Below are 25,329 nucleotides of genomic sequence, written 5' to 3'. Positions count from 1 at the left end.
GATGTCTTCCTGATGTGAATCCCTTTGATCCCAGAACAGAAAACAAACTGATAAACCAATGTCTTATAGTCTTAACCTGTTCTCGGAGTCGGAGAAACTCATCTGGGTCCCGGTCCCTCTCACACGACTCGGATCCTCAGACACCTCAATGCACAGGGTCTCATAGACTGGGGGGAGAAGCAGAGAATTAGAGGGATCCTGAGGATTGTGGGGAGGAGGGAGGTGGGTGTGAGGACAGGGACAGAGCTGTCCCAAAACAAAAGGAGCTGGAAATCTTCAGCAGTTCAGGCAACATCTGAGACAGAGACAGTGTGAGTGTGTGTGAGGGAGGGAGAGACACACACACACACAATTCACCTCGCTCTTCCCCTCTCCCCACCTCTGTGTCTCTATCTACCTCTGAGAGGGAGAGGGGAGATGGGGGGGAAACGGGCTGAGATGGGGGGAGTGGGAGGCTGCGTAGAGGGGCTGACAGCGTGACATTGAGAGAAAGAAGAGGGTGATAGAGAGAGTGAGAGATACAGGGGAGAGTTAGACAGAGACATGAAAATAGTGAGATATGCAGAGGCAGAGACAGGAAGATATAGAAAAACAGATAAAGACAGAGAGAGAAATTGACATAGACTGAGATAGACATAGATAGACACAGAGAAACAGCGAAAGACAGAGACAGATAGAGATAACAGGGATGAAGAGAGAGAGTCAGAGTGATAGAGAAACACTGAAACAGAGTGATATTGAGGGTAGAGACAAAGAAAGAGATCGAGACAGAGAGATAGAGTCACACTCCAGTTGATTGTCATATTCACAATACCACTACCTACAGGATCCCTTTAACAATTACCACTTCAGTCCATGTAATTTCACTTTTACAATAAACCAGAACACAGGAATTGATACAAACTCTACCTTGCTTCATGGCATCAAACATCCCTCTCAATATTGTGTCCCTGAATTTTCCAATGGTTATGACACCTTCTGTTACAGACAATGTCTGAGTTTCCTCACTAACCCTGTAAAATCAAACAGTGGGTTATAAAGTCACTGGAACTATTATTTATTTTTATTATTATTTACCAAACGGTGCAGAGTTTCAGTAAAGGGTCTGTCCTACCTCCTGTCCTGACACAATTCCTGCTGTAATAAATAAAACACAGATCTGAATTGACTGGGACTGAACATCCACGTTCTCACTGCGAGGGATGGCGAATGGATTGTAACGCGAGGTTCAGGGGAATATTACATTTCGGCTGCACAAAGTAATCAATAACTCAGCATGCAGGTCCCAGCAGCTCAATCCCGGGGAAGACCAGACAGACCCTTGATCTATTAGTGTGGTGACAAGAGCAGGTCTGCTCCAGAACAGACTGTGGGCTTTCACTGAACAACAATCCCTCACCTTCAGAAACATCACACTGTCTTCCTCATTCATCTGTTCCTGTAACTTGGAGAGTTTCTCCTCAACGGAGGCTAAATTCTCTTCAATCTCCTGAAGATTTTTCTCCATGGCGTTCAGAATCTTCTCCTCCTCTGCCCTGAGATCGCTCAGTAAGCGCTGCTCTCTCTCAGCCAGAACCTGGTGTATTTTAGCAAATTCAGATGTGATGTTGGCCTGCACAGTGTGTGACTGTTCCTGTCAAATGAAACGTGATGGTTGATATTACCCTGCAATAAAGAGAATTAAACCACACAGACCCGGAAAACTGGAAGCAGATCTCACCCTCACTCCAGAAATCTCCTGTTTCTGTCGCTGTTCTAACTTCTTGATGGCAGATTTCTTCTCTGTCAGAGATTTGAACGATGATTTTACTTGACACTGGGATTGGGTTCAAGAAGAAAACATCAGTAAAATAAGAACACCATAAATATTCAGGTGATAAAGACTGCTTGTACTCACCTTGTAAATCTCAACAGCTTCTTCAATGGGCATGAAGTTGTGAGACTTGTGTTCTCTCGTGTCTCTACAAATCAGACAGGTCAGCTGCTTGTCCGTGTCACAAAACAGCTTCAGTTCCTCCTGATGTCTCTCACACTGAGATCTCATCTCCGTCTCTTTCTGATTCAGGTTTAATTGTTGAGCCTTCTCAGCCGGACTTGCCAGGGCCCAGTTTACCCTGAGGTATCTGTCTGCGAACTTTGCTCTACATTCCGGACAGCAGTTTCTCCCCTCCTTTTCCCAACACTGGGTGATACAGGAGAGGCAGAAGTTGTGTCCACAGTCCAGTGTTACCGGAGTGGTGAAGAAATCAAGGCAAATGGGACCAACTGCCTCCTCGGCTAAACTCTGTACGTACTGTCTAGAGGCCATGTTTCCAACTCTTTCAGTTGAAAATTCTTTAACTTTCCGTGAGCCGCTGAACGCCTGCAGTGCAGGGATTGTCGGCTGGACAGACGGCAACTCCACGCAGGAAAAAGGAATATTAAACACGACTGTTGTACTACAAAGGGGAGGGGACTCTGGCAAATAACACACCACAGAGAAGGGATCAAGAAAACTTTAAACAAACCCGAATGAAACAAGCAAACATCGCTCGGGACAGCAACAGCCCGGTAATGGGGGAAAGGGCAGGGAATCAAAGCGATTGGATAGTGTGGGTTCACTGACATCTCTGTTCACCAATGGGAGCGGGCTTCTCTCCCGCGCGCGAAATCTGATTTATCTCCTTGCACCCCTCACCTTGTGTTTCTCTCCCCCACCTTTTAAATCTGTTCGGAAACACGAGGAAATCTGCAGATGCTGGAATTTCAAGCAACAGACAGAAAAGTTGCTGGTGATCGCAGCAGGCCAGGCAGCATCTCCAGGAAGAGGTACAGTCGACGTTTCGGGCCGAGACCCTTCGTCAGGACTAACTGAAGGAAGAGTTATCAAGAGATTTGAAAGTGGGAGGGGAAGGGGGAGGTGGAGATCCAAAATGATAGGAGAAGACAGGAAATGGAGGGATGGAGCCAAGAGCTGGACAGGTGATTGGCAAAAGGGATATGAGAGGATCATGGGACAGGAGGCCCAGGGAGAATGAAAAGGAACTCAGAAAAGGAACAACACCTTCTGGGTAGCCTCCAACCTGATGGCATGAACATCGACTTCTCTAGCTTCCGCTAATGCCCCTCCTCCCCCTCGTACCCCATCTGTTATTTATTTATATACACGCATTCTTTCTCTCTCTCTCCTTTTTCTCCCTCTGTCCCTCTCACTATACCCCTTGCCCATCCTCTGGGTTTCTCCCCCACTCCCCCTTTCCTTTCTCCCTAGGCCTCCTGTCCCATGATCCTCTTGTAACCCCTTTTACCGATCACCTGTCCAGCCCTTGGCCCCATCCCTCCCCCTCCTGTCTTCTCCTATCATTTCGGATCTCCCCCTCCTCTTCCCACTTTCAAATCTCTTACTAGCTCTTCCTTCAGTTAGTCCTGACGAAGGGTCTCGGCCCGAAACATCGACTGTACCTCTTCCTGGAGATGCTGCCCAGCCTGCTGCGTTCACCAGCAACTTTTATGTCTGTTGTTTTAAATCTGTTCTTTAGCTTTTTCTCCAGTCCTGCCAAAGGATTTTGGCCTGAAACATCAACTGCCCTCTTTTCCCAGATGCATCCTGGCTTGCTGAGTTCCTCCTGCACCTTGTGTGTGTGTTGCTCAGAGTTCCAGCATCTGCAGATTTTCTCTTTTTTTTAAATCTACCCTCGCATTCCCAAACTAGATTGTTTGTGCCTTACAATTCAACCAGAAATTAATCAAATCAGTGCAAAGCACACTCCTCAGTTTCTCTGCACCTTCTGCCTCCCATCACCAAGGCAATATTGGGGTCTAGTTTGCCTAATTGTCAGCTATGTGAGGTCTCTGACCTTTCAAACCAGCCTCCTCTGCAGCCCTTTGCCAGAATAGGAAGTATTGTCAGGAAATTTGTTAGCGTGCAGCAGCAGCCGTGCAGGGCAAAGACACAAAATTACTATACCTTACAAAAATAAATGAAAATTGCAAGAGAGTTACACCAGTACTGTTCGTTGGTTCACAAACCATTCAGAAATCTGTTGGCTGAGGGGATTAAGCTGTTATTATACCATTGTCTCCTATACCTCCTCCCTGGCTTGTCCTGGAAGGGCCCTTAAATGATGGATGCCGCCTTAAAGAAGCACAGCCATTTGAAGATGTACTGGCTGTTGAGGAGACATGTACCCGTGAATGAACTAGCTGAGTCGACATCCCTCTGCAGACACTTAAGATCCTGTACATTGCAGTCCACGCCCAGTGGTGACATAACCAGTCAGAATGCTCTCCACCGTACACCAGTATTTGCAAGTCTTTGATGATACAACTTCTGATGAAGCATTGCTGCTGGTGGGTGCCTTCTTCATGACTACATCAAGGTGTTGGACCCAGGATAGATCCTCCAAGGGGCTGACATGAAGCTGCTCACCCTTTCCAACACTGACTCCACGCCGATGTGTTTTCCTGAACTCCACTATCAACTCTTCGGTCTAGCTGATGTTGAGTGTGGAGTTATATCGCTGCACCACTCAACCAGACAATCTATCTCACTCCATAGTCCCCATTGTCCTCTGAGATTTGACCAGCAGCTGGAGTATAATCGCCAATTTATTGATTGCCTGATTGATTTCTGTTAGGTTCATGGACGAGTTGGCCACGGAGCAGAGATGCCATGACTGGCCCTTGTTGACACATCTGTGAGTGACGGATCACGGCTGAATCAGCCATCAGCTCGCTCCAAGTGTGTGGGGTGGGGATTGGGTTTTCCTGCCTGAATATACGAGGCTCTGTATATTCTGTATTAGGCAGGTGCTCTGCCCACTTTTACCCCTCCCACCGGGGTGGGGCAATGACTGACAGGACCTGGGGGTTTCACTGGGTTGACCCAATCAGATCCACGCCTGTTATTGGTTGAGACCGTGTGAGTGACGTGATCACTGACCAGTTAGGCCTGCACACTAGGTCTAATGTAATGACAGCGGGGGATTTGGTGGGATCCAATTCATACTGACCTTAGACATACAGAGTTTGAAAAAGGTGGTTTTCTCACCACTGAGTCCAGTGGCCATTTGCGAAAGGCTAATGAGCCACATCTCCAGAGACACCAGTAAAAACAGGTTTCATAATGGTAGAGGGAGCCCTGCTCACAAGTTTTCTTGCTTGGAAAGGTCAACAGGAGGCCATCCTTGTACTGTATTAGAGTGGAGTCCCCAGTGGGGAAAGAAATTACATGACAAAGCACTGATTGCATCAAAACTATTTTCCAATGAATCTCAAACTCAAAATCAATATGTTAAAGGTCTCGGACAACATCTTTTACGTTCTATAAAAGAAAACAGTCTTATTACTGAAGCAACTTTTAGAATTGCTCTCAAAAATATTTGAATCTTTCCAAAATTGTTAATGTCACATTCCCAATATAATTATTGACCAATGAGTAATTTCCCCTGTCATTGGCCTTATCCGAGACAGTGATGAGTCTGCATACAGACGGGTGGTGGAACGGCTGGCCCTCTGGTGTGGTCAGAACAATCTGGAGCTGAATACGCTCAAGACTGTGGCGATGACAGTGGACTTCAGGAGGAGCCCCCCAACCTTCAGGTTTCTGGGTGTCACAATCTTCCAGGACCTGAAGTGGACACCCAACGCGGACACTGTTATCAAAAAGGCTCAGCAGAGGTTGTATTTCCTACGTCAACTCAGGAAGTACAACCTAACTCAGGAGCTGCTGATCCAATTCTGTTCAGGAATAATCCAGTCTGTTCTCTGTTCATCCATCACTGTCTGGTTTGGATCAGCTACCAAACAAGACAAGAATAGACTCCAAAGAACCGTCAGGGCTGCGGAAAGGATTATTAGTGTGAAGCTGCCCTCGATCCAGGACCTATATGCATCTAGAGTCAGGGACCGAGAAAGCAGCATCATTGTAGACCCATCACACCCTGGATATCATCTGTTCCAACTCCTTCCTTCTGGTAGGCACCTTAGCTCACTGTATGCCAGGACAAATAGGTACAAGAACAGTTTCTTTCCATATGCCATCAGTCTTATGAACACTTGAATTTTAGTCTGTTATAAACCAAGTCCACCTGTACATACACAGGTGTACCTCATTGTATATAGTTCACGATTATTTGCACTATTGTTTTGTTTGCTTTTTGATTCTGTACAGCGAGAGCTCATCAAATTCCCTGTATGTGTCCACATACTTGGCGATAATAAAGGATTCTGATTCTGATTCAAATGCCCTTTTCCCACAGAAATGTGGGCATCTCATATCCAGAATAGAGATGCACAAATTTTCACCTCAACCCAGATGATGCCTGGCCAGTAAGAAATTTGTGTTTCTCTAATATCAATTCCATGAGAAAAAGGAAATAAGACAAAACAAAAAAAAAGTCCATGCTTGTACTGTTCTTCTTACAAGTAACAGCAAAACTTGAAATAGGTAGTTAATTCCCACCGTCAAAAGCTTTCACAAACATTTTTCAAAGAAGCAAGAGAGAAAAGCTAATGGTGGGTCTCTGACACCCCAAAGGCACAGTTTCTTAACTCTCTCACAGACACACACAGTCTCTCTCCATCAAATGAACTCACAGTGCAAATCTTTTCAGAAAATTTCTTGCTCCTAAGGGTTAAACCGTCACCACAATATTCAGTTACTCCTCTGGCTCTGCAGCTTTTGTGTCTGCCTTAAACACATTGTATGATTTCCAGTGTTACTTTTCTTTCCATGTGCTGATTTCCTGTATAAGTGTCCACAACACTGAAACCATCCCGTACATTTGAGCACATCTCTTTCACACGTCCCAGATGCTGGGTCGACCTAAAGCTTCACCTCTTTTCTTACTCAAAGTCTCTATCGTCACGCTGAATGCGTCGGAATCATGACCAGAAGCTGACCCGTGCAACTCCATAGCATTGATCGCAGTGAAGAGGGTGAAAGCGAGATAAAACTGAAATCCAGCTGCCAAGGGTAACAAATCCACAGAAGCGAAAGAAACTTACTTTTCCTTTGGCAACCGCAAATGCTGAGGAGATTCCCTGAGGCATTTCGGTCCTCTCAATTTCCCATGTCGCTGTCGAACCTAGACAAGTGAATCTTGGTGGAACTTTCAAATTCTGTCGTGTACCATTCAACTCGGTCTTTTAATATAATGTAACAAACTATAACAAATTCAGAGTGGATCAGATTATAGGTATAATTTATTATTTTACTTGCAAGGGAAGTTCTATTTTCCAGCCAAGTATTGTCTGGAAAACAACTTCGAACTTAAATCTCAAACAAAGCAGTATTATGCTTTTTACAGAGAACAGCAATGAGGTTGCTCCATTCCATAACATTCCTCTGTTATCTTCATCAGTAATTAGTTCTGACATTTGACCTTCAGAAGCTCTGCCCTGTTTACCCGTTGTCAAAACATGCCCCCAGCCATAAAACAAATCTCCTGTCATAATAATGAACACACAGCTTCCTATCATTAAACACACAGACTTGTAAGCTTCCCATCCAAACCAGCAACACACCTTGGGATTTCCTGGGTTCCATTTTGTCACATTACATTGCTCAGAAGTTACTAATTCATAAAGACTTCAGGATTACAGATATATTTCCACAAACGATTTGCCTATCACCACAATATGTCTACAGTCGATGTGATCTCACCTGTGGCCTTGGGTCATTTGGACAATACAAATACCTCTGTCAGGATGCTGTTTATTGACTACACCTTAGTGTTTAACACAGCCATTCATCAATAATCTGGGCCTCTGTATCTCCCTCTGCAACTGGATCCTCGACTTCCTTACTGGAAGACAGCAGTCTGTGCAGATCAGGAATAACATCTCTACCTCACTGATGATCCACACCGGCACACCTCAGAGATGTCCACCCAGCCCAGTGCTCGATTCTCGCTACACCCATGACTGTGTAGCTAGCTATGGCTCAAATATTATCTACAGATTTGCTGACTACACAACTATTGTTGGCAGAAATTCAGGCAGAGACAAGAGGGCGCACAGGAGTGAGATAGACAAGCCAGTTCAGTGCTGTCACAGCAATAATCTTGCACTCGATGCCAGTAAGACCAAAGAATTGACAGTGAACTCCAGAAAGGGTAAGACAAGGGAACACACACTAATCCTCTTCGAGGGACTAGAAGTGGAGAGGGTGAGTAATTTCAAGTTCCTGGCTGTCAACATCTGAGGATCTATCCTGAGCCCAACATATTGACGCAGTTACAAAGAAGGCACAGCAGCCACTATATTTCATGAGGAGTCTGAGGAAATTTTGCATGTTTTCAAAGACATTTGCAAATTTCTACAGATATACCATGGAGAGCATTCTAACTGGTTGCATCATCGACTGGTATGGAGAGGGAGGGGCCACTGCACAGGATTGAAATAAGCTGCAGAAAATTGTAAACTCAGTCAACTCCATCATGGGTATTTCAAGGACAACTACAAGGAGCAATGGCCTAAAAAGGTGGCATCCATTATTAAGGACCCCCATCACTCAGGTCATGCCCTCTTTTCATCAGGAAGGTGGTTAGGGTTAGGGTGAGGCACACACTCAACGATTCAGAAACAGTTTCTTCCCCTCTGCCATCAGATTTCTGATGGACATTGAACCCATTAACACTAGGTCACGGCTTTTATTTCTCTTTTTGCAATTCTTACTCAATTTAACTTTTTTATATATATTTATTGCTATAATTTACAGTTCTTATGAGGTATTGCATTTTACTGATGCCATATGCCAGTGATATTAAACCTGATTCTGATCGATGACAACACTGTATCCAGGCATCTGACTTCACAACGGGAGGGGACACTAGCTTGGATCCAGTTGGGACATTCGGTATTAAAGGGAAGGGTGGGAAATCAGACAGAGATGTTCTGATCCAGGCTTGGCGACGTACACACAGAAGGATGTTCAGATAATCACTCTCAGTCCTCGTCTGGTTCCCTCCAGTGACTTCAGCTTGTTTTCTCCATCCGAACTGAACAGATTCCCCCACAGTCTGAAACAGAGTGAGGAATAAAGAGGAAACACACAGATTACACAATGCCAACGCACACAGAATACTGTAAGAACTCAGCAGGTCAAGCAGTATCTATGGAAAAGCATTAACTGTCAATGATTTGGACTGAGACCTTTCATCAGGAGTCCTCGAAGAAGGATCTTGCCTGAAACTTCAACTGTTTACTCTTATCCATCAATGCAGCCAGACTTGCTGAGTTCCTTTAGCATTTTGTGTTGCTTTAGTTTTCCAGAATTTTCATCTGTTTGAGATTACACAGCAATGTTAGTAACAGGGGACAGAAATTTATATTTCAACAACACTCCCAGACAAATATCACCCAAGGGGCTCACCGATATTTAATCACACTAGACGTTACCACAAACACTCACTTAATCTGCTCGAGACATGGGTGGGTCAGTATAAGGTGGCGGAAAACAGAGACAGATTGGTCTGTCAGGTAGTTTGAATCCAGTTCCAATTCCCTCAGTGATTGTTTTGTGATGAGACCAGAGACGAGATCCTCAATGCCAGAATCTGTGAGTCCAGTCCAACTGAGCCTGCAAAGGAGAGAAATAAGAGGAATCAGGGGATTCCCAGAGCTTGTTTATCACACTGACAGATCTCCTGCTGACCACAAATTCCCCATCATCTGCTGTGGATCCACACTGTTCCCTCCACAACTTTCCACTAGGACACTCCTGGATGTTCAGCTATGGTAACAGTCTGATCCTCTGTGTCTGGCTGAACTGACAGAAGGGTTTCCTCAGCAGGTGAGACCGTACTATCAGGGAAATTAAATTGTTATGAATGTCAGTCTCTCAAACACTCAGTAGAACTTGGGAATGACATGATCTGGGAACAATAAAATACATTCCCACCCTCACAGCTGAAAACATTGAGATCCACAGGGCTGCACGAACTCCAGTGAAAGGGGTCACTGACTGTTCCCCCAGTCACTGCCACTGCCCACAGATCCCACAGGAATCACCAGACTTGTGCCAGCTTTACCCTGCCACAGGTTTCCAGCCTGTGAACTGGGGAGTCTGAGGAAGTGAACACTGCCCTTTTGGATACCCACGTTCACCTCACTGTGGTGACACAGGGCCCATTGGCATCACAGTCTATAGAACAGATGAAGGTTCTGTCAGTGTGAGCCAGACACAGAGTAAGGCTGTTGGACGTGTGTAAAGGATCACGGGACAGTGAGACGGAACTGCTGTTGCCCTGATGGAAAACCTGCCCCAGTGTACAGTGTTAATGCCCAGAAACACCATCTCACAGTCTGGGACTTACACCAGTTTTTGTATTTTACACTCCGGGTTCCTCAGAGCCTCAGACAACAGTTTCACTCCCGAATCTCCCAGTTCATTATCGCCCAGGTCCAGGTCCATCAGTGAGCAGTTTGTACTGAGAGCAGACGCAAGATCCACAACACCGGCAGCTGTGAGACCGATAGACACCAGACTGTGGATCAGAGAGAGATGAGAAATTTAATCCCAGGGAATTGCTCAGTGTTTACTAACCCCACAACAACATCCAGCATCTGACACCAGTGAATATAAACATCACTGTACCTTGAACTCTGGAAACACTCAGTTCACACAGGAACAAACAGCAGAAACCTGGGGAACATTGCACTCTTGCAGGTACACCGTATATCACAGATCACACTCCACTTGTCTGAGGCATGGGCTTGAGGTGCAAACTACACTGGCCGTGTGTGTGTCGGGAGAGTGGGGCTCCCTTTTCCCACATTCCCTGTGGTCACATGGAGAGAATAGGACAGATCACAGTGTCCGATTGTCTCCACGTCACCACAGGGAATGTGGGTGAAGGGAGACCCACTCTCCCAACACACACGGCCAGTGTAGTTTCCACCTCAAGCCCAGGCCTCAGACAATCTGGCCTGAGGTGAACAGGCTCCATTGAAAACACTCTGGGCTTTTCAGGTCTCAAATCAAAGTACGAAGTAAATTTTATTATCAGAGTACATACACGTCACCACATACAACATAGAAACATAGAAAACCTACAGCACAATACACGCCCTTCAGCCCACAAAGCTGTGCCGAACATGTCCCTACCTTAGAACTACCTAGGATTACCCACAGCCCTCTATTTTTCTAAGCTCCATGTACCTATCCAGGGGTCTCTTAAAAGACCCTATCGTTTCCACCTCCACCACCACTGCCGGCAGCCCATTCCACGCATTCACCACTCTCTGCGTAAAAAAATTTACCCCTGACATCTCCTCTGTACCTACTTCCAAGCGCCTTAAAAATATGCCCTCTCGTGTTAGCCATTTCAGCCCTGGGAAAAAGCCTCTGACTATCCACACGATCAATGCCTCTCATCATCTTACACACCTCTATCAGGTCACCTCTCATCCTCCGTCGTTCCAAGGAGGAAAGGCTGAGTTCACACAACCTATTCTCAGAAGGCATGATCCTGAATCCAGACAACATCCTGGTAAATCTCCTCTGCACCCTTTCTATGGCCTCCACATCCTTCCTGTAGTGAGGCGACCAGAACTGAGCACAGTACTCCCAGTGGGGTCTGACCAGGATCCTGTATACCTGCAACATTACCTCTTGGCTCTTAAACTCAATCCCACAATTGATGAAGTCCAATGCACCGTTCACCTTCTCAATCACTGAGTCAACCTGCGTAGGAATTTTGAGTGTCCTATGGACTCAGACCCCAAGATCCCTCTGATCCTCCACACTGCCAAGAGTCTTGCCACTAATGGTATATTCTGTCATCATATCTGACCTACCAAAATAAACGACCACACACTTATCTGGGTTGAACTTCACCTGCCACTTCTCAGCCCAATTTTGCATCCTATCAATGTCCTGCTGTAATTCTCAACCTTGAAATTCTTTTTCCTGCAGGCATACTCAGCTAATCTATTGAATGGTAATTATAACAGCATCAATGAAATATCAAATAGAGCATAGAAGACAACAAACTTTTCAAATGCAACTATAAATAAATAGCAATAGATAATGAGAGAATGAAATAACAAGATAAAGATTCCTTAAAAGAAGATCATTGGTTGTGGGAACATCTCAATAGATGAGTGTAGTTAATCTTTTTTGTTCAAGAGCCTGATGTTTGTGGGGTAGTAACTGTTCTTGAACCTGGTAGTGCATGGCCTGAGGCTCTTGTACCTTCTACCTGATGGCAGCAGTGAGAAAAGAGCTCGGCCTGGGCAGTGAGGATCTTTGATGATGGATGCTGCTTTCTTATGACAGCAATTCACATAGATGTACTCAATAGTTGAGGGCTTGATCTGTGATGTACTGGACTGAATCCATTAACTTTCGTCCTATTTTTCGTTCAAAGGCATTGGTGAAGGATCTGGACCCCCTTCAATTCACCTATCCCCCCAACGAGCACCAGTCCTCAGCGAGGGGTGAGCAGCAGCAAGTTCCTGGGTGACAACATCTCAGAGAATCTCTCCTGGGCCCAGAACATAGAGTCAAACGTGAAGGAAGTGAGCCAATGTCTTAGAAAATGAGTGGCATGTCATCACAGAGTATTGCAAGTTCCACAGATGGACACTGGAAAGCATTCTGACTGGTTGTATCATCAGAAACCCACAACATCTGGGCCAGTCCCTCAGACAGGAGGGACAGGAGCCTGAAGACCCACGTACCAAGGTTCAACAATAGCTTCTTCCCACTGCCTCATATTCTTGAACTGATCTGAAAGTCCCTAGTTCCATCCCAGACTGGATTCTCTGAACCTGCAAAATGTGGTTTTGTTTGTTTTTCTTTATTGTGTAATTTATGTAAAATTAATGTTAATTTAAATTTGTGTAATTGATGTCTGACATGTTTGTGATGTTCTGTACTGTTTCTGCAAAAAGTAACTTTCATAACATTTACACCTTGGACAATAAACTTTAACACTGAACTTGTGAGTGGATCCGATGGAGCCTGAGGTGAGGGCCTGTTATTCGGGCTGGGGACTTTGATGGAATGATGATCTGTCCCAATGCATCAGAGTCTGGTACTTACCACAGTTTCTGTAATTTACACTTTGGGTTTCTCAGAGCTTCAGATACCAGTTTCACTCCTGAATCTCCCAGTTTATTATCACGCAGGTCCAACTCAGTCAATGAGCGGTTTGTGCTGAGAACGGAGGTGAGATCCACAACACCAGCAGCTGTGAGACCGACAGACTCCAGACTGTGGATCAGACAGAGATGAGTAATTTAATCCCACTTTCAGTAATGATCAGTGTTTGTTAACACAATTACTGATAACACCAATGTCCAGCATCAGACATTACCACACCATGATCCCCAGAAACACTCAGTTCACATTGGAACCAACAGCAGAAACGTGGGAAACATTGTTCATTTGTGAATACTCTGTCTACCACAGATCACGCTCTCCTGTCTGCAACATATTCAGCCTTGCAGTGCAGATCACAGTGTCCTATTGACTCCGTTTCTCTCAGAAGGATAAAGGCACCCCCACTCTCCTTACACACACACAGCCCTCGTAGTCTGTCAGAAGAGCCAATTCCGTATCAGACACACACTGTGACCTGAGGAGAAAGGCTGCGATGAAAACACACCGACCTTCAGAGAAGTTTTAAATCAACTCCTGATTCGGTGAGGAACTGACCTCCTTCAACTTACCTGTCACCCCAACTGGTCCACAGCAGATACCTTCTCGTCCCTGTTCTGGATGATCCAGACAACTGGAAATATAAGTCAGCCTGTTCTTCTATCACCAATTCGTGGGCCTCTGTCCCTCACACTGGATCCTTGACTTCCTCATCCTCCTCACTCCCCATCAACACCGGCAAACCTGAGCACTGTGTGCTTCATCCCCTGCTCTATTCTCTCTACACCACCAGCTCTGTACCTGAGCACAGCACCGAAGCTGTCTGCAGATTCACCAATGACAAAACTGTTGTTGGCAGATTCACACATGCTAATGGAGTGGTGTACAAGAGTGAGATAGCTCAGTTGGTTGAGGGGTGTTATCAGAACAACCTCACAGTGAACATCTACAAGATTAAGGACTGACTGTGGACGTTAGGAAGGGGAGGTCAGGCAGACTAACACCAGTCCTCCCTGAAGGTTCAGTGGTGGAAAGGGGGAGCAGCAGGAAATTCCTGGGTGACAATGTCTCTCACGGGCCCAGAACATAGAGGCAATCATGAAGAACACATGCTACCCTCTCTTTGAAGATTAAGGAGATTGGTATGTCATCACAAACTGTGACAAACCTCCACAGATGTACATAGAAAAGCACTCTGACCAGTTGCTTCACAGCCTGGAGTGAAACTTCAATGCCCAGGAACACAAGAGGTTGTATCTCGGGTACATTTGCCCCACCCTCATGGACGTTTACAATTAGAGGCTTTTGAGTAACGTTGGGATAGGCACATGGAAGTCAGGATGATGGAGGGATATGGACATTTTGTAAGAAGGAGGGATTAGTCTTTGGGGGATTTTGATATGCTTTTTACCTGGTTCGGCGCTACACTGAGGGCTGAGTAACCTGTTCCTGTGCTGTATTGTTCCCTGTCTCTAGGTCTCAAATGGTGATATGCATCATCAAGAACCCACACCATCTGGGCAATTCGCTCTTCTCGATGCTGGCATCAGACAGGAAGTACAGGAGACTGAAGACCCACATTCCAAGATTCAACAACAACTTCTTCCACTCCCATCATTTCTCTTGAACTGATCTGAAAGACCCTAATTCCATCTCAGACTAGATTCACTCACATCGCTAAAATTCTTTTTCTTTATTGTGTAATTTATGTATAATTAATGTTAATTTATGCTTGTGTAATTAATATCTGATATGTTTACAATGATCTGTACTGTTGCTACAAAAAGCTGATTTTCATAACTTTTACACCCTGGTTAGATTTGCCCAGAACAATAAACTTTAACACTGAACTTGTGAGTGGACCTGATGGAGTGTGAGCTGAGAGCCTGTTGTTCGGGCTGTGGAGATAAATGGCCTGTCCCAATGTCTCTCAGTCTGGTACTTACTCAAGTTTCTGTATTTTACACTCCTGGTTCCTCAGGGCCTCAAACACCAGTTTCATCCCTGAATCTCCCAGTTCATTATAAGCCAGGTCTAGCACTGTCAGTGAGCGGTTTGTACTGAGAGCAGAGGCGAGATCCACAACACCAGCAGCAGTGATATTGACAGAATCTAGACTGTGGATCAGAGAGAGAAGCGAGAAGTTAAATCCCAGGGTTTATTAAACTCACTTTCACCAATACCCACAGTAATGCTCAGTGTTTATTAACCCCACAATTACTGATAACACCAATGTCCAGCATCAGACACTAGTCAGTATAAACATCACCGCACCTTCCGAACTGGAAACACTCAAATCTCCCCAGAACAAATGGCAGAACCCAGGGGACATTGTATATTTGTGTTCACCCTCTACATCCCAGCCCCACTCCACAGTACACCACCACTCTGGACCTTGTGTTCTGTATTGAATCACAGTGAGGCAGTGTAACCTTCCACACCCCCAGCTTTCCCTCCCCTTGTCCTGTCTCCACAGAAAAACCCGGCATATCCTCGTTGTCCTCACATTCATCCCAGAGATCATCCTGTGACGACACAAGTCCCTCTCCGCCTGTCCAGACATTCTGTGCCAACAGAACCAAACTCGGTGGACTCCACTCACCATCTACGTTAACTGTACATCCCAACCTGGTCACCACACCAACACAATGCTGCCTCGGGGAAACACCCACACTGAAAACTGGTTTCATCTCAGCAAGAATATTCTCCAAACCCCACACTGAGAGCTGAGGTTTGCAATGGTTTACAGTTCAGCGATAATATTAAACCAGCTCCAGGTCAAAGGTTGGGAAAGTAAAGCTACCGAATCACTGAAACAAGTTTAAATCCATCAGTGAGAAATGTTCGACACACAATCTGACCCTGAACACTTTGTGGTCTGGGTCCATGTTCTGTCACACCTTCCTCCATGGGACTGATGGTGCCCAACTGCTCAGTAATTTCCTGTTGTGTCTGAGTCCCCACAGGGAATGGGTAAAGACAGCCCCACTCTAATCTCAGAGAGATAGACTCTGCAGTGTGTTTCAAGAGCTGATTCCACCTCAGACACACACAGTGACCTGAGGTGAACAAGCTGCACTGTAAACAGGTGGAAGTGAGTGGACCAGATGGAACCCGAGGTGAGAGCTTGTTATTGGGGCTCTGCAGCAGCATCAACAATTGGAGATCGATGGAGTGATGATCTTCCCCATTCCCCCACAGTCTGGTACTTACATCAGTCTCTGTATTTTACACTTCAGCTTTCTCAGAGCCTCAGACAACAGTTTCACTCCTGAATCTCCCAGTTCATTGTAACTCAGGTCTAGCTCCACCTCTCTCAGTGAGTGGTTTGTGCTGAGAGTGGAGATGAAGTGCTCAAAATCAGATGTGGAACTATCAGCTGTCAACCTGATGAACCGAGAGGAAACAGAAGAGAGAAACAAACAGATTCAATGTAAATCTCCACAGGTAACCATCAATGGTTTGAACAGTGATACAGGGGTTTATCAGGAAATGGAACTTTACCCACACAAAGATCAACAGACTGTACTTACCCCAGTTTCTGTATTTTACACTCCGGGTTCCTCAGAGCCTCAGACAACAGTTTCATTCCCCCGTCTCCAGGTTCATTGCACTCCTCACTAAACACAGGGTGAACAACACCGTTATCAAAGTGGCCCTGAAGTAATTTCTCTCTCTGTAACGTTTTCTGTCTCACACTCCCATCTGGGTCTTTACATCTACTCTCAGGGGAGCAATCCCACCAGACCAATATCCCCTCTCCCCACTTCCCTGTACCCCTGACACTTATTCTCTCTCACACTCCCATTCTTTTTACCACTGACCTACACACCAATGGGAACTGACAGCCACCAATTACCCCCTCAACCTGCAGGTCCCTGGAACGAGGGAGAAAACTGGATCACCCAGGGAAACCCACACAGTCACAGGGGGAGCATGCAAACTCCACACAGACAACAGAGGCCGTTATTGAATTCTGGTCTGCGGAGCTGAGAGGCAGTAACACTAACTCTCGTGACACCGTACCATGCTACAGAGAGGGTGCAGGTTCTGTGGATACTCCCACCCTCCAGCCCAGATTCCCCACCACCTTCACTTCCCAGTGATGTCTTCCTGATGTGAATCCCTTCAATCCCAGAACAGAAAACAAACTGATAATCCAATGTCTTATGGTCTTAACCTGTCCCCTGTGTCAGGGAGACTCATCTGGGTCTCAGTCCCTCTCACACGATTCAGATCCTCAGACTCTTTGAGGCATGGACTGGCCGATTCTACATCCAGGGACTCACAGACTGGAGGGAGAAGCACAGAATTAGACGGATCCTGAGGATTGGAGGGAGGTTGTGGGGAGGGGGCACCTGAGGTGTGGGGATGTGGATAGGGTTCTCCCAGGATACAGGGTGCTGGAAAGCCTCACCAGGTCAGACAACATCTAAGGAGGGAGAGTGTGACAGAGGGGGGAGGAGAGGGAGAGGGAGAGCATGAGGGGGAGAAGGAGAGAGAGCGCGAGGGGGAGGAGAAGGAGAGAGAGCGCGAGGGGGAGGAGAGGGCATGGGGAGGGGAGGAGATGGAGAGGGCAAGAGGGAAGGGAGGGTGAGGGCGAGGGGAGAGTGTGGGGAGGGGGGAGGGCGAAGGACACCTGGAGTTACAGTTCCGGTTGTTCGTGGAAATAGGACTCGCTCTCTGAGCCGCACGACCAGCCACTTCTCGATGTGCTAAGGACGCGGGCTGGAAGACCAGCACGCCTTCAGGGTGCCAGATTTTCATGACTCCGGAGACAGTCTGATCAAAGGCTGGTGCTGCCGCCCTGATGCATCGTCGGAGACAGAAGGTCGTAAGCAGTGAGCTGGCTGCTGGCTGTGTGCCCAGAGACCCGAGTCCTTTGGACACAGAGCTCAGAAAAAACAATGCGATATATTTTTACCACCATGAATCAGCCAGTTGTTTTGTTAAGTTTCTCCTCACGCTGTGAAATGGGGACACCTCTTTTTCCCTTATTAGTGAGAGAGAGAGCCTGTGGTATGTCGAATACAGGGTGAATGAGTAGACTTTGGGGTACTGCAAGTCTGCGAATTTATTGATACTTTGCTGCATACTTGAATGCTCAGTGGGGAGGGGGTGCCAATGCTTTTTTACTGGCGGGGGAGAGGGGTTCGTTGCTTTTCTGCTGCTTATGCGTTGGGGGGAGTTGGGGGGGTTCTAACATTTAACTATCATTCATTCTTTGGGGCATTTCTCTGTTTTCGTGGATGTTTGCGAAGAGAAAGAATTTGAGGATGTATATTCTATACAGTTCAATGATTTTAAACATATCTATTGAGAGGGGAGAGGGGGAAGAGGGGAGAGGGTGGAAGGGGTGACGGAGGGAAGAGGGGGGAGCACAGAGTTGTTGTTGCTTGTCTAAAATAAACACAGGTTAGTGGAATTCTTCATCAGATCAGATAGGGTCTGAGTCACACTCCAGTTGATCGTCATACACACAAGTACCACTACCTACAGGATCGCTTTAACAATTACCACTTCAGTTTTCACTTTTACAATAAACCAGAACACAGAAATTGATACAAACTCTACCTTGCTTCATGGCATCAAACATTCCTCTCAATATTGTGTCCCTGAATTTTCCAATGGTTATGACACCTTCTGTTACAGACAATGTCTGAGTTTCCTCACTAATCCTGTAAAATCAAACAGTGGGTTATAAAGTCACTGGAACTATTATTTATTTTTATTATTATTTACCAAACGGTGCAGAGTTTCAGTAAAGGGTCTGTCCTACCTCCTGTCCTGACACAATTCCTCCTGTAATAAATAAAACACAGATCTGAATTGACTGGGACTGAACATCCACGTTCTCACTGCGAGGGATGGCGAATGGATTGTAACGCGAGGTTCAGGGGAATATTACATTTCGGCTGCACAAAGTAATCAATAACTCAGCATGCAGGTCCCAGCAACTCAATCCCGGGGAAGACCAGACAGACCCTTGATCTATTAGCTGGTGACAAGAGCAGGTCTGCTCCAGAACAGACTGTGGGCTTTCACTGAACAACAATCCCTCACCTTCAGAAACATCACACTGTCTTCCTCATTCATCTGTTCCTGTAACTTGGAGAGTTTCTCCTCAACGGAGGCTAAATTCTCTTCGATCTCCTGAAGATTTTTCTCCATGGCGTTCAGAATCTTCTCCTCCTCTGCCCTGAGATCGCTCAGTAAGCGCTGCTCTCTCTCAGCCAGAACCTGGTGTATTTTAGCAAATTCAGATGTGATGTTGGCCTGCATAGTGTGTGACTGTTCCTGTCAAATGAAACATGATGGTTGATATTACCCTGTAATAACGAGGACTATATAGATTGACAGATAAATGGATAGACAGATACTTTATTGATACCAAAGGAAATTACAGTGTCACCAGAGCACAGATATACAAATATTAGAAGAGAAATAAAGAATAAAAAAGAATTATCTCAAACAGTCTAACAGGAGGGGGTCATCACTCCTCTAGCTATACGTTGACTCATTATAGAGCTTAATAGCCGGGGGTAAGAATGACGTCGCATAGCGCTCTTTGGAGCAGCACAGTTGTCTCAGTCTATTATTAAAAGTGCTCCTCTGTTCATCCAGAGGGTGAGAAACATTGTCCAGAGCCGCCAGGGATTTCACACAGCCTCCGTTCTGTCCAGTTTGACTTCAGTAACCGAGCCAGACTCTCTAATCAGTGTATTGAGCCTGTTGGCAGCACCCGTGTTGACCCATTGCCCCAGCACACCACCGCATAGAAGATTGTACCAGCGACAACAGACTGGTGGAACATGTGAAGGAGAGGCCTGCACACTCCAAAGGACCTCAGTCTCCTCAGGAGGTAGAGGCAACTCTGACCCTTCTTATACACAGCCTTTGTGTTGGTACTTCACTCAAGTCTGTCATCCAGGTGAACCCTTGCGTCCTTGTAGGTCCTCCCCACATTCATTTCCTCACCATCACTAGTAACAGGGAGCGGTGCAGGATTAGTCTTCCTAAAGTCCATCACCATCTCCTTTGTCCAACTGATGCTGAGCTGCAGATGATTCAGCCCGCACCACCTGACAAAGTCCTCCACCAGGACCCTGTATTCATCCACCACCCTCCCATCCTCCCTTTATACACCCAACTGTTGCTGAGTCATCAGAGAATTTCTGCAGATGACATGACTCAGTGTTGTATGTAAAGTCCAGGGTAGACAGGGTAAACAGGAAGGGAGCCATTACAGTGCCCTGTGGGGCCCCTGTGTTGCTTATGGCCACGTCTGACACACAGCTCTGAAGCCAAACAATCTGTGATCTTGCAGTCAGGTAGCCCATTCTCCTGGATACAATGGAAGTGCCAACCTGCATTGAATGGAGTTTTTCCCCAGCAACGAGGGCTGTATGCTATTGAAGGCCCTCGAAAAATCAAAAAACATGATCTCACGGTGCTGTCCTGCATATCCAAAAGGGAGTAGGCTCTGTTCAGCAGGTAGATGACAGCATTTGTTGACTCCAAGGTGCTCCTGGTAGGCAAACTGCAAGAGATCGAGAGCTGATCTGACCAGGAGTCGGAGATGAGCCAGGACCAGCCTCTCTAGAGCCTTCACGAAGTGTGAGGTCGCGGCCACTGGACAGTAGTCATTCAAGACTTTTGCTTGGCCCTTCTTAGGTACTTGGGACCACACATGATGTTTTCCACAGTCAGGACTCTTTCCAGGCTGAGACTCAGATTGAAAATGTGCTGGAGAATTCCACACAGCTGCTCAGCACACTCCTTCAGGACCTTGGGGCTCACACCACCTGGTCCCAATGCGTTGCCGTGTCTGAGTTCCCAGAGCCCTTCTCACCTGCTCAGTAGTGAAGGAGAGTCCATGATGACTGAACAGTTGGTGGAAGGTGGGGGCTGCGGGGTGAAGATTGGGAGGATAGCAGGTGATGTGTGGAGGTGTGGATGGTAGGTACAGGGCAAAGAACGGAAGTACGCTGTGGTAGCCTGTGTTGTTCATCCATGTGTTGAACTGGGGGGGGGGGGCGGAGTTGGTGCTCAGCGTGAATTGGGTGCCTCGATAAACCACACAGACCCATTAAACTGGAAGCAGATCTCACCCTCACTCCAGAAATCTTCTCTTTCTGTCGTTGTTCCACTTCCTGGTTGGCAGATTTCTTCTCCAGCAGAGATTCCAAGGATGATTTAACTTGACACTGGGATTGGGTTCAAGAACAAAATGTCAGTAAAATAATACAGTACTGTAAATTTCCAGGTGATCAAAATCTGTTTGTATTCACCTTGTAAATCTCAACAGCTTCTGCAATGGGCATGAAGTTGTGAGACTTGTGTTCTCTCGCGTCTCTACAAATCAGACAGATCAGCTGCTTGTCCGTGTCACAAAACAGCTTCAGTTCCTCCTGATGTCTCTCACACTGAGATCTCATCTCCGTCTCTTTCTGATTCAGGTTTAGTTTTTGAGCCTTCTCAGCCAGACTTGCCAGGGCCCAATTGACCCTGAGGGATCTGTCAGCAAACTCCTCTCTACATTCCGGACAGCAGTTTCTCCCCTCCTTTTCCCAACACTGTGTGATACAGGAGAGACAGAAGCTGTGTCCACAGTCCAGTGCTACTGGATTGGTGAAGAAATCAAGGCAGACGGGACAAACCGCCTCCTCGGCTAAACTCTGTGCTTGCTGTCTGAAAGACATTTTATACAACCAACACTTCCTGGTTCAAATTACTTTCACTTTCGAGGAGCTGCTGAACTCTGCAGTACAGGGATTGCCCACTGAACATGCAGCAATTCCACTTAGGAAGGGATATTAATCACGGCTGCTGTACTGCGAGTGGGAAGGGTCTCCGGCAGACAATTTCCCCAAGAGCAGGGATTAAATAAGGAACGAACAGGGAATGAACCATGAATGCAGAGCCAGGGTCAGTCTGATACTGAGAAATAAAACACGTTTCAGAACAGCTATGGGAAAAGTGGCTAAATATTAATTTATGATCGGTGCTTTTCAAATAAACCCGGCAATAAAACAGGGGACGTGGAGATGACAATCACCCTGCAAGGTGACAGGTGAGGGATTGCTGAGGTACGGCTGTGCTGAAACCAGCACTGGGTGTGACAGGATGGGCTTTTCGGTGAAAGCAATCCTGATCTCCAGTGCTCAGTGGGCGAAGCAGTTTCCTGACTTCACCCCTGTACAACCCGTCTCCAATAGAAGGTCTCACTCTCCCTTCTTCTGGTCTGGACCACAAGAGGAAATGGTTTCCTTCTGTCTGTCCCCGTGACCTTCACCAGTCCCGGACAGCAGACACACTGGATCAGATTCCCAACACCACCCAGACAGATCCATCATCAGCCGGTTTCACCACACTGGGCCGATCCACCAGGCCAGATTATCCGCTTGACAGGGAAGCTGGTGAACGATTTTCCCGGGTGGGGGATGGTGCGGCGGCTGAACTAACTCTGACTTACTGAGGGATCACCTGCAGCCCAGTGAACATCTCCAGGGGTCACTGGAATTAACTGGTGACCACGTGCTCCTTCATACCATCCCGAGATACACCAATTCCTCAGATAGAAACATCTCCAGTGATGCTGCACACTCTTGGTTCCATCCTGATATCAGGTGCTGTCTCCAGGTTCTGCCCATGACCGTATGAGGTCTGAAATAACAACATCAGGACCTGGAAACTCTCAGACTGGACAGTGTCTGTGAACAGAGAGAACGATTCAGGTCTGAAATAACAACATCGGGATCTGGAAACTCTCAGACTGGACAGTGTCTGTGAACAGAGAGAACGATTCAGGTCTGAAATAACAACTTCAGGATCTGGAAACTCTCAGACTGGACAGTGTCTGTGAACAGAGAGAACGATTCAGGTCTGAAATAACAACATCGGGATCTGGAAACTCACAGACTGGACAGTGTCTGTGAACAGAGAAACAGAGAGAACGATTCAGGTCTGAAATAACATCTGGCACTGGAAACTCTCAGACTGGACAGTGTCTGTGAACAGAGAAACAGAGAGAACGATTCAGGTCTGAAATAACAACATCTGGCACTGGAAACTCTCAGACTGGACAGTGTCTGTAAACAGAGAAACAGAGAGAACGATTCAGGTCTGAGATAACAACATCGGGCGCTGGAAACTCTCAGACTGGACAGTGTCTGTGAACAGAGAGAACGATTCAGGTCTGAAATAACAACATCGGGATCTGGAAACTCTCAGACTGGACAGTGTCTGTGAACAGAGAAACAGAGAGAACGATTCAGGTCTGAAATAACAACATCGGGTGTTGGAAACTCGACTGGACAGTGTCTGTGGGGCAAGAAACAGAGAGAACGATTCAGGTCTGAAATAACAACATCGGGATCTGGAAACTCTCAGACTGGACACTGTCTGTGAACAGAGAAACAGAGAGAACGATTCAGGTCTGAAATAACAACATCGGGATCTGGAAACTCTCAGACTGGACAGTGTCTGTGAACAGAGAAACAGAGAGAACGATTCAGGTCTGAAATAATAACATCGGGATCTGGAATCTCTCAGACTGGACAGTGTCTGTGGGGAGAGGAACCAGGCACAAGATTCAGGGTTAATTCAAAAGGAGGATCGCTGGAAATCCACAGGGAAACAGAGTGAACAACTGGGATCTCCGGCACTGATCCCTCAGCATCACACCAGTCACAGCTACCCAAGCCTTACAGAGAACACCGAACAGTACAGCACGCTACAGGCCATTCGGCCCACAATGTGCTGCTGACCTATATGAACCTTCCCTCCTACACGGCCCATAACTCTCCATTTCTCTTCCATCCATGTGTCGATCTGAGAGTCTCTTCAATGCCCCGATTATATCGTCCTCTCCCACCACCCCGGCAGTGCAGTCCCGGCACCCAGTGGTCTCTGTGTAAAACAACCAGACTGAAATCTCCCCTAAACTCTCCTCCACTCACCATCAACAGATGTCCTCAAATATTGGCCATTGCCACCCTGGGAAAAAGATATCTGACTGTCCACTCTATCCATGACACTCATAATCCTACACACGTCCCCATCCCTCAATCACTCCCTCAAAACCTCCCCATCCCTCAATCTCTGCCCCAAACACTCCCCGCCCCTCAAACTCTTACTCCCCAAACCTTCCCGTCCCTCAAGTTCTCACACTGCCCCAAAACCTCCCCATTCCTTAAACTCACACTCCCCAAACACCTCTCATCCCTCAATCACTCCCCAAACCCTTCCAGTCCCTCAAACACTCACTCCCCCAAACCCTCCCCATCCCTCTGTCACGTACCCCTTGACGGGAATAAAGAACCAGCAGAGATGGAAAACACTTTGGAGTCCAGTATTACTATAAACTATTAACATTTATTAGTAACTACGCAATACAGTAATATGAATGTATACAAATCAAACAGGTTAGCAATGATTTTATATATGTAAGTAAGTATATCAGCAAGTGTGGAAATATATATGTGTGAAAAACCAAGCTTCTTTACATCTAGGGATAAAAAGATACAGTCTTACGTTGATGAGTAAAGTTCAGTTCAGTTTGTGGTATTGAGTTGAGTAGTGATGGAGAGGGAGAGAGAGGGAGGCAGAGATTTGAGTCTTCAGGTGAGCTGACGCATTCGATCTGCTCGTTGTCCTTCGAACTCCTTCACAAGTCACCAACTGTGAGTTTAACCAGGGGGACCAGTTTTCTGTGGTGGAGCTGTCCCCCAGGCGAGGGTGGACACATGGACAACTCCCCACCAGTCAACCCCTTTCCTTTTCACTGCAAGAGCGATTGGATCGATCCGCCTGATTGATCCTCCAAAACCTGCTTTTGCTACGAGCACAGCAATGCTCATTCAGTGTCCAGATCATGTGTCTGAGGTCTGTATCATCTGACCTCCTATTTATCTCACCGTACTGGGTACCACCTGTCATTCAAATAATCCCCCCTCCCTCTGTCTGTGTAAGAAATGCACAAGCAGGCAGACTGTCCTTGAAGTAAATATCTACAACCTGCCTTCAGTCACCACAGCAACTGACGAGCTGCTCGGTGCTGTCTCCAACTTCAAACTCAGTGGAAAGCCAGAAGTTACTTCCAGTGCCTTAAAGTTACTCTGCATCTCTCTCTCTTTTACAAACGAGCTGTTAAGTAACTCTCTCTCTTTTCAAAAGCACAGATAATAGGGATACTTCAGGGTCCCCTCACACATCAAACTCTCTCACTCCCTGAAAACCTC

The 25,329-nt window shown here is 46.5% G+C and overlaps 2 protein-coding genes across 2 annotated transcripts in view; both read right to left on the bottom strand.

Moving 5' to 3' along the window:
- Positions 1-21,794, bottom strand: part of LOC140193784 (uncharacterized) — a 35,567-nt gene extending 13,773 nt beyond the window's left edge. Inside the window, exons 1-14 of the mRNA XM_072250953.1 lie at positions 21,379-21,794; positions 21,199-21,294; positions 19,151-19,384; positions 18,867-18,889; positions 18,662-18,765; positions 17,268-17,379; positions 16,621-16,707; positions 16,301-16,474; positions 15,034-15,204; positions 13,031-13,201; positions 10,299-10,469; positions 9,395-9,562; positions 8,920-9,002; positions 77-167 (exon numbers count right to left, since the gene is read on the bottom strand). Coding sequence (XP_072107054.1) covers positions 77-167; positions 8,920-9,002; positions 9,395-9,562; positions 10,299-10,469; positions 13,031-13,201; positions 15,034-15,204; positions 16,301-16,474; positions 16,621-16,707; positions 17,268-17,379; positions 18,662-18,765; positions 18,867-18,889; positions 19,151-19,384; positions 21,199-21,294; positions 21,379-21,789 — 2,096 coding nt within the window. The 5' untranslated portion in view covers positions 21,790-21,794. The remainder of the gene's footprint in view (positions 1-76; positions 168-8,919; positions 9,003-9,394; positions 9,563-10,298; positions 10,470-13,030; positions 13,202-15,033; positions 15,205-16,300; positions 16,475-16,620; positions 16,708-17,267; positions 17,380-18,661; positions 18,766-18,866; positions 18,890-19,150; positions 19,385-21,198; positions 21,295-21,378) is intronic.
- LOC140193783 (zinc-binding protein A33-like) lies at positions 3-2,539 on the bottom strand. The gene is made up of 5 exons (XM_072250952.1): positions 1,898-2,539; positions 1,721-1,816; positions 1,400-1,633; positions 910-1,013; positions 3-167 (listed from the first exon to the last, which is right to left on the bottom strand). The coding sequence occupies exons 1-4, from the start codon at positions 2,306-2,308 to the stop codon at positions 1,008-1,010; spliced, it is 747 nt and encodes a 248-aa protein (XP_072107053.1). The 5' UTR covers positions 2,309-2,539; the 3' UTR covers positions 3-167; positions 910-1,007.
- Positions 21,795-25,329: the final 3,535 nt, after the last annotated feature.

The sequence above is a fragment of the Mobula birostris genome, unplaced genomic scaffold, assembly GCF_030028105.1.
Source record: "Mobula birostris isolate sMobBir1 unplaced genomic scaffold, sMobBir1.hap1 scaffold_862, whole genome shotgun sequence".
NCBI lineage: Eukaryota > Metazoa > Chordata > Chondrichthyes > Myliobatiformes > Myliobatidae > Mobula > Mobula birostris.
The sequence above is the reverse complement of the archived record's forward strand: the minus strand, read 5'-3'. Positions and strand labels throughout refer to the sequence as shown.

What these genes read in the sequence shown, in the direction of transcription:
- LOC140193783 (XM_072250952.1), bottom strand. Translation starts at nt 2,308, where the DNA reads ATGGCCTCTAGACAGTACGTACAGAGTTTAGCCGAGGAGGCAGTTGGT. An exon ending in AAGCTGTTGAGATTTACAAG is followed by an intron (nt 1,817 to 1,897) that starts GTGAGTACAAGC and finishes ACCCAATCCCAG; the next exon opens with TGTCAAGTAAAATCATCGTT. An exon ending in AGGAGATTTCTGGAGTGAGG is followed by an intron (nt 1,634 to 1,720) that starts GTGAGATCTGCT and finishes TTCATTTGACAG; the next exon opens with GAACAGTCACACACTGTGCA.